Below are 11,565 nucleotides of genomic sequence, written 5' to 3' on the forward strand. Positions count from 1 at the left end.
GCGGTTTGGTGTGGTCCCGCCCAATAGGAGAGCGCGGCGTGTGACGAGCGGGGCGCGCAGCCAATCGCGGCCGCCCGGGCATGGCGGCGCCCGTGCGGTGAGGCGATGTCGGGGCGCGGCGTGTGGCTGCGGGCGCGGGCGCGGCTGCGGCGCTTCCCGGCGGCGCTGGCGGCCTGCGGGGACCAGGTGGGGCCGGGGGGGCACCGGGGGGCGGCTCCGGGGCCGGCGGGTCCCGGCGGCCCCCGCTCCCGTCCCGTGTGATTCCCGCAGGCCGCGGCCTACGGGCGGTGCGTGGCGGCGGCGGCGGCGGGACCGGCGGAGCTGCGGCGGGACGCGTGCCTGGAGGAGTTCCGGGCGCTGCGGGAGTGCTTCGCCCGGGCGGTACGGCGCTGTCCCGGTCCCCGTGCCAGATCCGATCCCGGGGCTGGCGGAGGGAGGCGGCCTCGGCCCGTCCTGAGCGCGGCTCGTTGCAGGCAAAGGCGACGCCCAAGTGACCCCGGAGCCGGCCCCGCCTGGAGATGCTCGTGGGGAGTAAAGCCCTCAAACCACCGGTTTGTCCTCAAATGACGGAACCCCACCCCGCTCTCGGAGCTGCCCACCCGCTCCCCGGCCCGGCGGAGGTGCAGCCCCGTGAAGGTCACAGATCTGTTTTTATTTAGTAAAACAAGAATTCAGATCGGAATGCTTCAGCTTGTTTTATTGATGGGCTCAGCCCGCGCTCCGGGCTCTCCGTGCCAGCGTTCCACCCGTCCCGGGGCAGCCGTTCCCGGCGGGACAAGGCAGCTCCCGCCAGCTTCCAGCCCAGCTCGGGGTGCCCGGGCCACTTCCAGGAGCAGGAATGCCAGGAGCATCTTTGGTCCCTTCCGTTCACACAGAGAACAACAAACAGGCGGCTGTGACCCCGCGGGGCCGGAGCCGGCAGCACCGGGCACGGAGGAGCCCAGCCGGCTCCCTGGCACCTCGGGAAGGCTGCTTGGTGCCACAGCCCGGAGCCCTGTCCCCGGGGCAGCCCTGGAGCCGTGCTCCAGAGCCCACCCCTGCCTCTCGGAGCGGCTCCGGGGCTCCTGCTTGTGCTTGACGACAGCGTTAATGGAGAAGCTCGTTGGGTTCGGGGGGTTTAAGGCCACAGTGTTCCGGGGGGTCTTCCCAAAGACTCCCGAGGTCGCTTCCCTGTCGCTCTGGGTTGTGACACCCCGGGAGCACCGGGCAGGGACAGTGCCACCCCGTCCCAGCTCTGCAGGGTCCCACTGGACACAGACTCGAGGTCGCCAAAGACATTTGGAGGTCAGGATATAAAACCCACCACAGTGATGAGGTCTGAGGGCTCCAGGCTGGGAATTCTCAGCCGTTCTAGTGAGAACTTTGGGATTGAATTCCGTACATTCACAGGTCTGGATGTAAAAACACAAAACCCCAAAAAACCCAAGGGATGAATCACTGGGAGCCTGAAACAACACAGAGCTCTTGGGGAAGCTCTTCCCTTCCTCACTCACCAAACAAATTCCCAGAGGTGGAGCAGGGACCTGTCTGGATGCAGAACAGGGCTGGGGCAGGCTGGGAAGAGCACACGGAACACAGGAAGAGGTAGGTGGAGCCCCTGGCTCCACCATGCTTTCTCCCAGATGACTCACCTCTGGCAGAAGAATCAAGCTGGGTTGGGAAGGGCTGGGGGTAAGCTGAGCTTCTTAATGCACTTTTGAGAGGGGAAGTGGAGCTGGAGAGCACGGAGAGGAGCACCCAGGGAGGGAAGCGGGGGCAGAGCTCCGTGTGATCCCAGTGTGTGGCCAAGGAATCCCATCCCTGGGAGAGAGGCAGCACAACAGGAGTTGTGCCCGGTTAAGGCAGCGTTTCTACTAAATGAGGTTCCTAAACCACCACTGTGTCCCAAACAAATGAGGCTCTGCTCCCGATCCAGCACTGGAGCACTGGCTCTGCTGGTCCTCAGCTCGCGGCTTCTCTGGGGTAAAGCCCTTCCCGAGGTGTGGATCCCAGATCCCCTCGGCACAGCCGGGGCAATGGAGCCCCTTCCTGCTTCTGAGAGGAGTTGGGAGATGGTTGGAGAAGGCAATTTGATGTGAATGAGACGCTGGAAAAGGTCCTTGGAGCAGCAGCCTGGCAGGGAGCCGAGGTGGATGGCAGCTCTGGAAGGCAGGGGACAGCAGGAATGTCACTTCCAGTGCCGCCATCTCCTTGGCCACCCGCAGGCACACGCTGGGGGTGCTGCTGGAAGCCCCCAGGGTGGTGCTCATGGATCCAAGGAGATCCCGTGGATCCGAGCACTGCATCCAGCAAAGTAGCTTAGATCTCTTCACACCCGGTGAGGCCGAGCCTTCCCTGCGGAGGACGGCCGCAGCCCCGTCACGGGCTCCTGTCCTGTGTCACCTGCTGGATGTGGCGGCTGCGCACCAGGTGCTGCGCGCCCTCGGCCACCCGGCTCAGCCGCGTCTCCAGCGCGCTCCGCAGGTCGTTCACCTTCACATCGGGAAGGGGGTTCAGGCCGATCAGGACCCGCCCGGCTCCTGCTGCAGCTGCCTCCTCCTCCCCGTCCTCCTCCTGGTCGGGGGGCAGCAGGTCCCGTCTCCTGCGGCGCAGGTCCAGGCCCCCCTGCAGCTTCAGCTCCCGGTTGGGTTTGACGTCGCGCTCCGGCTGCTGCGGATCCCTGGGGGCGGCCGCTCCGTTCTCAGGCTTCCCTGCTGGAGCATCCTGAGGGCCGGCTTTCCTGTCGGCAGCGTTGGAGGGACCCCCACCCCCATGGCCTTGCCGGCCCCCCAGCTCCTCCCGGGGATCCTCCTCCTTCCTGTGCCCGAGGCCAGGCGGGTCCTGCTGCCGCCCGCCCGCTCCCTCGGCCTGCGCCCCTCTCTGCCACTCCCTCTCCCGGGGGTGCTGCTCCCTCACTGCCACATTCCTGTTACTGGAAGAGTCCGGCACCACTGCCAGGTCCTTGGGCTCCACCTGACTCAGAGTTTTGGCTTTAAGGTCTGTTCCTGAGTCTCTTTCCAAACTCTTTCCTGCTACTCCCTGAACTTTGGCAGCCCCCGGCTGTTCTCTTTGGATGGGAGCTGTAGCTGCTTCCACGGCTTTCAGGAAATTCTTCTTCTGGTGGACATCTCTTCCAGCTTTGGCTTCACGTTCTCCTCCCAAATCCTCCGCCAAGGCCTTTTTCTCCAGGTGGTTTCTGGCTGCTGGAACACGCTGGGCATCCCCGTGGAGGGGATCCCGGTTCTCCATGGGATTCTTAACAGCTCTGTCATTCTCTTGCAGCGGCACCTTCCACTCCTTGGGAGCAGCCACAGGAATGTCACGCCTCTGCCCAGCCTCTTCCAGCTTCCCCACGATGTCCCTGTGCTGCTTGGTGGAATCGGGGGGCTGCTGGCCTGGGCGCTGCCCCAGCTGCTCCTTGCTCAGCGCCTTCCCAGCCATGTCTCCCTTGGCTCCGAGGCCCTCATCCTCCCTGCTCCTGGAGAGGGCCACGGCAGGCTCCGGCTGCGCTTCTGCTGCAGGACAAAACACACGGAAAAGGCTTTCAGCAGGACATTCCCTTCTCCTTCCACCACATTCTGTGAGACATGAGATGAGGCCGCACAGGAGGAAGAGCAGAGCTGTGGGTTATCCCCACAGAAATGGCTGTGCAAGTGGACTTTGCCAAAGGAGCTCAGATCTCTCCCAGTTTGATTTTAGAGCCGCTCTGAGCCGTGAGCACGCTCTGGAGGGGTCCTGCTCCCTGGCCACGTCCTTACCTGGCTTTGGTTTCTCCTCTGCCCCCTCCTCCTGCCGCTGCTGGTGGATCTCCTTGTGCTGCTCCTCAATCACTGCGAGCAGCTTTGCCTGCTGGTCCAGGAGCTGCTTGTGCTGTACCTGCTGCTCCTTGATCACCTGCAGCAGCATGTGGTGGTCCAGCAGTTTTGCTGGCCCTGCTTCTGGAAAAGGGGAAGACAGAGGAAGTAAAACCCCTGTGACCCAAAGCCCTCAGAAATCATGTCAGCTCTGGACGGGCTGCAAGGGCTCTCCTTGGCAGGAAGATCCAACTCCACAAACCCTACCAGGAGAGAGAGAAGGAAGCTGGAAGAGGATGGGATGAGAGCAAGGGACCTGCACACCAGTCCAAGCTCAGGCTCCAACCCTCCCTTGCCAGGCAGAGGTTGGAGGGAGGAGCTCAGCCTGGGGAAGGGCTTTGAAGCTCCAGCTCTGATGCCCCAAGGACAGAGCAGCCGGGGCCTTGAGGGGAAGGAGCTTTCCCCTGTGATGTGCTCAGGTGTCCCAGTGTGCCCCTGCCCACACCCTCCTGCCGTGCTGCTGGAGCAGTTTCACTCCTGTCTCCCTCTTCCCAGGGCTCTGACACCGGGGAGCAGCCAGGCCCAGGTGCCAGCATGGCTCAGGTCCCCAGGTGGCCCTGCCAGGTGTGCCAGAGACAGGACAGGCACCACCTGATGCTATGCAAGGGCCGTGGCCTCAAGACACCGTCCTCCCACAGAGAGGGATCCGGGGAGATCCGGATCCATGCTCGCACACCCCGGGGACACACACTCACCCCCTGCCTTCTCCTGTTTCTCCTCAGTGTTCCGGTTCTCCAGCAGTTCTGCTCTCTCCGGGAGGGGCAGCTCCTGCTTTTCACCTGCAAAGGACGACAGAGCTTTGCTGTCAGTGCAGATGTTCCCTAAAACGCCTCCACGTCGTCCCGGCACCGTTTGTATCCAACCCGACGGCTGCGAGGGAAGTAATAAACCCAATATTTAACAATCCCATGCCTGGTGGCAGCGAGCCAGCACTAACTACCTCGGCCAATTAACATGCAAGAACAGCTCTAACTGGCTTTTAGACGGGCACTTGGCAATGTGTTCCCTGTCAAGATCTCCCGGCTCCGTGTCCCCGGTGATTTGGGAGCCGTGCAGGAACAGCACGGCACCTGACATTTTGGCGGGTGGCGAACAACTGTTTGACAGCTCTTGCAGTAGCTGTCAAAGCCACCAGATTCCTCCCTTCCCGCAGCAGCTGCCGGAGGGGCTGTGCTCACTCACGTGCTCCACTCGTGGAGTTAAAAGGAAGCACCAGGATGGAGATGGGAATGACCAAATTGTCTCACCTCGAGAGGTATTACAGGCCCAGAAGAGCTTGCTCAGTTGAGCTGCTCTGAAAGGAGCTTACCAGGGTCTGCTTCATTCTCCACGGACTTAACAGCCTCCTCTGCTTTCCTGGGGAGCTGGAGCTGTGACTTGTCCCGCTCAGCAGCCTCGGCAGTGTCACCATCCAGCACGGCCGCCGGTGCCTTGGCTTCCAGCTTGGCTTCCCCTGGCTCCAGCTCCTTGTAGGGCGGCCTTCCACCCTGCTGCACCGCTGCCTCTGGGACCTTCTCCAGATTTGGGACGGGCCCACCAGTCCCTCCCCGCTGCTGGATCTCGGCAACCAATTCCTTCCCTTGTTTTGGGCCCAGTGCCTCCTTCTGGGGCTTCAGCCTGGCTGGCTCCTCCAGCAGACGGTTGCTGGCTCCTCCGGGAGCCACTTTGTTCTCGCTGGATTCCTCCCGCTCCCGCCCCATGTCCACGACCACCTCATCATGTGGGACTGGGGGCTCGTGGCGATGAGCCTCCCCCACGGGCAGGGCAATCCCTGGGGGGACAGGCAGGGTCAGAGGCAGCAGGTTCCCAGTACACCCAGTACATCCCGCTCCATGCTGCCCTTGTCCAGCCCTGCCTTCTCTCCCTCATCTGGAAGCCACATTCCCAACAAGCCTCCAGAGCATCAACCACTAAATCACCTTCAATCCACCAATACCACCATGGAGGTGGACTGAGGGGAGGCTAAAGAGGAGAGTTCAGGATCTCTGTCTCAGAGTCCCACAACACACACCCCCAGCTCCCAGTCCAGCTCCCTTTCCCAGGACCACCTTTACCTTGATCAGGACGGTCCAGCTGCACTTTCTCTTCCACCTTTCCTCTCTCCTCCTCCCTCTTGGGCACCTGCACGGGCACTTTGATCTGTGGCTGCTCCATCTCCTCCTTCTCCTCAGGCACTTTGGGTTTGTCACGGTCATCCTCAGGCTCCTCCACCACCGGGTTCTGCTCTGCAAACACACGACAGGGACAGGGATGAGGTGTGGGATCTGGGAATTGCTGTGTCTGTCCCAATCCCCTTCACCCACCCAGCCCAGCTGCTTAGCATGGTGGGGCTGGGGGAGATTTTGCTCTGGGGTCACTTGGTTGTTTTCCCTGTTGTGGGCTTTTACAGAGCTCCCGGCAGGGAAGAGTGGCTGGGATGGATCCAGGATGGAGCGGAGATGGAGCCGGGATGGAGTGGAGATGAAGCAGAGATGGAGCAGAGTTGGAGCCGGGATGGAGCCGGGATGGAGTCGGGATGGAGTCGGGATGGAGCAGGGATGGAGCGGAGATGGAGCGGGGAGGGAGCGGAGATGGAGCGGGGAGGGAGCGGAGATGGAGCGGGGATGGAGCTGAGACAGAGTGGGGACGGAGCGGAGACGGAGCGGGGATGCAGCCGGGATGGAGCAAGGACGGAGCTGGGATGGAGCGGAGATGAAGTATGGATGGAGCAGGGATGGAGAGGGGATGGAGCATGGATGGAGCCAGGACGGAGCATGGATGGAACCGGCTGCTGCTGCGAGCCAGTACCACCAGATGGTAGCATCCCCCCAGCTCCCTGCCCCAGATTCCCGGCTCCGGGAGAGACCGAGCTGGAATCCAGACCCGGATCCCCCGGCACTGGAAGAGACAGAGCTGGAATCCAGACCCGAACCCCCCAACACCAGAACCGAGCTGGGCTCCAGCCCAGCTCCCACCCCCCCGCGGCTGTTTGCTGTGAAACGTCTTAAAACCTCCTTTATTTTGATTTTCCCCCCCCCCGCTTTTTAGTGCCTGAGTGTTTCCACAGCCCTTCAGATGCCTCTCGGAGGAGGGGTGGGGAGGTTTCCTTTTCCCGCAGAAGTTTTGAGGAGGGGGATTAAACAGGCATTAATTAGTGGAAACTCCTGAGGGAGACAGGGGAGTTTCCCCCCACCTTGCCCTCAGAGAGATGGAATGTTTTTGGAAGACACATCCCAGTCAAACCAGCCTCTGTGTTCAGCACTGGTATGACCAGCGTATTCCACATGGAATCTTTTGCATATTCCATGGGATGGGAAGGGTCCCTTCCACCCCCAGCATGGCAGAAAACCCACACAGGGAGTGAACTCTTCCTTTGGAGAGCAGCAGAGAAGGAAATCAAATTGTTTCCCAGCAGTGAAGTTGTTCTGCATATTTTTTTCCATCCAACAAACTCTTAAAAAAAAAAATCTATCTTCTGTAACAAAAAAAATTCCCAACTCTTTCCCCCTTCGCCCTCCCCCGTGTGATTTCCTTTGGGGAATTAATTCTATAAACATCTTTCCATTTTCTCCTCCCCCTCCGCAGGGCTGGTGCGATTTATTACGAGATGAACTCATGGGAAAGAAGGGATTGCCACAACTTCAGCTGCGTGGGCCTTGCCTGAGCTGGAGGGGGGGGGGGGGAAACAACAAAAATTCACAAAAAATCAAGTACAAACTCCTGGCCCAGAGGGATCCGTGCCAGCAGGACCTTGAGCCTCTCCAGAAAGCCGGAGTCCAGCCCGGAGCTCCACACCCAGAGGAGGGACGTGTGCGGGGCTGGCCGGCTTTCCACGTTCCTTCGCTTCGGGAGCGATGGTGGGAGGGGAAAAGGACTTGGATTTTCTGAGAAATTCGAGTCTAGTACCCAAGGGTCCCCCTCTCCATTGAGGGACTTCCCAGGGTTCAGCAAGTCAGGGCAGGACACTCCTCCTTTTCAGGAAGAACTGGGCTGCAGGAACCAGTGCCCAGCCCTGGCCAGGGGCCCTGGGAAGCGGGAGGCCGAGGCCGGGGAGGGGAGTGCTCGGCACGGCTGCGGATGTTCCCAGCTCAATCCTGGCCCCAATGCAAGAAATTATTTACTCTACTGGAGGAAAGTTTCTTGTTAATTGGTTCACGGAGGCGGGAGATGGCTCCGGTCGGAGAGGACCGGAGGATCCAGAGAACCCCAACACAGGCAGGGCTGTTCCCACAGCCATGGGAGCGATGAGCTGAGCAGCGACATGAGGTTCAGGGGGAAATAAAAAGGAAGGAGGAGGAAATAAAAAGGAAGAGAGGAGGAAATAAGAAGGAAGACGGGGGGGAGCTTTCCTTGCCAGCAGGAAGCAGAGGAGTTAAACGCAGCAGTTCCCCTGGCCAGAGCAGCAGGTGAACCCCCTGCGGGCCCAGGGCAGCCCGAGGGGCCGGGGGAGGCCCCGCTCTGCTCCGGGAGTGTCCCTGGCAGCTTCCATCATAAATCAGGCAGAGGCACGTTCCCCGCTCTGCAAACAATGCAGGAAAAGCCCAAAACACAAACAAAACACAAACCCAAAAGCCTCCACGCCGCAATAAGGCCAAGCTGCCTCGAAGCCATCATTTGCTCAGCAGGAGACAAAATTAAGTTCATCATCAGGGCGTGAATTAACAACCTCTCAGGCTGCCTGGAAATCCATCCAGGGCTCCGGGTGCTTTGCAGGGAAGAGTTTTGCTGGGGCTCTGCCTGTCTTCTTGCCCTCCAGGTCCCTTTGGAGCGTCCTCCAGTAACGCTGTGCCTCGTTGTGTTTTATGAGTGGCCTTGGACATTACAGGCACGGTCTGAGAGGCTGTAAAAGCTTTTTGGCTCCCAAGGAGAGGCCAGGGTGTGAGGCAGCACCGAGAGCGTTTGCTCTGACCCCCTGGCTCTCCAGCAGCTCTGCTCACATGAGGGGAAGCCGGGGCGTCCTGCAGCTGATTTGTGTGTGTGTGCGTGCCTGGGTGTGTTGTGGTTTGGCAACAGCCACTCCAGGCTGCCATAAAATTTCATGATTAGCAACCTAAAAGCTTCCCTTCTCCCCCTGCTCCTGCTTCAGATCGTTGCAATGGTCCCAGACAGGCACTAAATCCCTCCTCACACGTTTTTCCAGCCTCTCGGAGCCGAAATGTGCTTCCACAGCCCCTGCCCTGGGCAGAGGCAGCAGGATGGGCCCTGCTGTGCTCGCCCCCAGTCCAGAGGGAACCGTAGGGACAGCACAAGGACCTCCAGGACACATCCCCCACTCCAGGGCATCACCCCAGGGCTGACCAGGGACACGGGCTTCAGGACCTGCTTGTGCCAGTGCAGCTCCAGATCTGCTGAAATTCCTTCATCGCACGATATGGAGCAAGATCCAGGAGCCTGTACCAAGGAAAACGGAGCCCAACAAGCGGGGCAGAGGGCCGGGGGCAAACACTGCCCTCGGACGTGCCGAGCAGCCCCGCACCGGGAGCAGGGCAGGGCCAGGCCCTCCCCGGGGAGCCCCCAGCCCAGCTGCGCCTCCAGGAGCCCTCCCTCCCCCCGAAACGGGTCCAGATTTCACAAGGTTATGGAATGGCATCCCTGAAATTAGTTCACAGTTGTCTCCTGACGCACCAGCAGTAAAAACCAACCCAAATTACCAGAGGCTGCTGGTTCCTTTTCTGTGTCACAGGCACTATTAAAAGCTTGCTCGCACAAAGCACCAGGGAGAGCCGCCGCGGAGCCAAGCTGTTCCTGCAGGATGCAGGAGCCACGTTCCACACATCTCCGGGGCTGGGAATGCCGGCAGGGACCCAGCCTGCCTCGGGCAGGCTGCTTCTGGGGGGCCAGGCACACGGGTGCAGGGATGGAGGGTGCAGGGATGCCGCGCGCCAAACACAACCCCAGATTCAAGTAACAGAGCCCACCCCGTGCCCCAGGACACCGGGATGGCCGGAGCGCGGTGCCCAGCACACCGGGAAAAGGGCTCTTGCACAAGGAGCCTGAATCAGGGCTTTGTTACCCAACGTTGCACAACAGCAGGGAGAAGATGAAGCAGCAACGATCAAGTAAGGAGCTGAAAAATATTACAAAATCTTAATCCCCCCCCGAGACCCTCGAGGGTGCTTTAAATACGGAGAGAAATTGCCTAATTAGCTTTTTTTTTTTTTTTTTAATGGATAATTGCCTTCCTGAGCTTTCAGAGGCAGCTTAGCAACCTTTTAACAGAGGCGCAGCCGCGGCGCGGAGCGGCAGGACGGGGCTGGAAGGGGTTTTATCCCTTTCCCGAAGAGCTGCTGACAGTAAAACCTCCAGCACCACAGGCTGGGGCTGTAATGGGCACTTGGGTGTCGTTAGGAAAAACACGATTCCGAGGCCGCTGGTCAATACGTGTTCACATAAAAGGCCAATGTTCTAATATTCATAATCCCCGGGCCCACGGGGCAGGGCTTTAATGAAAGTCTCTCCAGTTCTGGGCTCCACAACATCAAAGAGGCCAATAAAACTCCTCTCACACGCTGACAGGCGGGAGGCAGACGGGGAAGGCAGCGCTGGGGAAAGGCCCTGCGGTTTGCCTTGGATGGGGCAGCATGGGAAAGGGCACAGAGCAAGCCTGTGCCCAGGGAAGGGGCTGAGCACCCTCTGACCCAGAGGCACAGATGCACCTTGTGCCTGGAAGAAGGGGTCTGGAAGTACCCTCCACGCAAGAAAAGGGCTGGGAGCAGCACCCTCCAGCCAGGAACGGAGCCTGGAGCAGCAGCCTGCGGCCAGGGAAGGGGCACAAGGCACCCTGTGCCCTGGGGAAGGGGCTGAGCACCCGGCAGCGCTGCCCAGGGAGAAGCCGTGGGATCCTGCTGCAGCCGCGGTGTGGAATCCAGCCCATCCGGAGGGCACCCAGGTGCCGGGGGCGGCCCAGCCCGCATCCTGCGCCCCTGGAAGGACAGGATGCAGCTGCTGCGGCGCGTTCCAGGCGGCAGCTCCCGCTCTGCAAAACAAGGCGGGTGAGGGCGAGGGGGAGCCGCGGCGGGGGATGAAGGGCACCATTTAACGCCTCTCATTGCTAGTCAAGCCGACATCCTGCAGAGGCACAGGGAGGCACAGATCCAAGGAATCGCAGAGGCGGCTCTCCCGGGGCAGCCCCACGTCCACCCGGCAGGTCCTTGTCCCCCTTCTCTGCTCGGCTCCATCTCCCCCCTCTTCCTCCTCCCCGGGGAGGGAGCCCCCACCGGCAAAGGGACCTCAGGGGACAGTTGAGCTTCCCCTCGGAACTGCAGGGCTCCTCCCGGGGAAGTTTATGACCCGGGAGCACTGAACCCGCCTTCCTCCCGGGTGGGATTATTTAATCCAGCAGCACTCAGAGCTGCTGCCGGCGGGCCCCGAGATCGCTCGGATGATCAGAGCCTGGCACCCCGCTCCACCGCCCCGGCTCACGCCGAGAAGGGGAGAAGATTCAGCAAACTCCTGCAGACACCGTGTTTTATGGGATTTTTTATTTTCCCAGTCAGAACACGTGTCATTAGCGATTCCTCCTGAAAGGAGCAGCTGTTCTTTGGCCATTACTGCTCCAAAATTAACCAAGACGGAAGAATTCAATCGCATCCCTCCTCCAGGCCCTGCTGAGGGCTCCATTAAGGGATTGGGAGCGTCTTTTGCTCGGAGTTCACTGGCATCCATGTGCCCGGCAAGGCACGCACAGCCTTGAGTAAGCCACGAGTAAACCACGAGTAAACTCCAGCACGGAGCAACCCCAGAGTGAATGTTA

The 11,565-nt window shown here is 60.6% G+C and overlaps 2 protein-coding genes across 3 annotated transcripts in view; one reads left to right on the forward strand and one right to left on the reverse strand.

Moving 5' to 3' along the window:
* The first annotated feature begins 29 nt into the window (after window positions 1–29).
* On the forward strand, window positions 30–678 carry NDUFAF8 (NADH:ubiquinone oxidoreductase complex assembly factor 8). Its single transcript, XM_068209873.1, has 3 exons — window positions 30–186; window positions 271–381; window positions 474–678. The coding sequence occupies exons 1-3, from the start codon at window positions 106–108 to the stop codon at window positions 492–494; spliced, it is 213 nt and encodes a 70-aa protein (XP_068065974.1). The 5' UTR covers window positions 30–105; the 3' UTR covers window positions 495–678.
* The window catches only part of SLC38A10 (solute carrier family 38 member 10), a 30,777-nt gene continuing 19,843 nt past the window's right edge, over window positions 632–11,565 (reverse strand). For both annotated transcript variants that reach the window (XM_068209867.1, XM_068209865.1), the window contains exons 12-16: window positions 5,888–6,058; window positions 5,143–5,604; window positions 4,529–4,612; window positions 3,738–3,917; window positions 632–3,494 (exon numbers count right to left, since the gene is read on the reverse strand). In XM_068209867.1, the coding sequence (XP_068065968.1) occupies window positions 2,359–3,494; window positions 3,738–3,917; window positions 4,529–4,612; window positions 5,143–5,604; window positions 5,888–6,058 (2,033 nt within the window). In that variant the 3' untranslated portion in view covers window positions 632–2,358. The remainder of the gene's footprint in view (window positions 3,495–3,737; window positions 3,918–4,528; window positions 4,613–5,142; window positions 5,605–5,887; window positions 6,059–11,565) is intronic.

The sequence above is a fragment of the Anomalospiza imberbis genome, chromosome 19, assembly GCF_031753505.1.
Source record: "Anomalospiza imberbis isolate Cuckoo-Finch-1a 21T00152 chromosome 19, ASM3175350v1, whole genome shotgun sequence".
NCBI classification, from domain to species: domain Eukaryota; kingdom Metazoa; phylum Chordata; class Aves; order Passeriformes; family Viduidae; genus Anomalospiza; species Anomalospiza imberbis.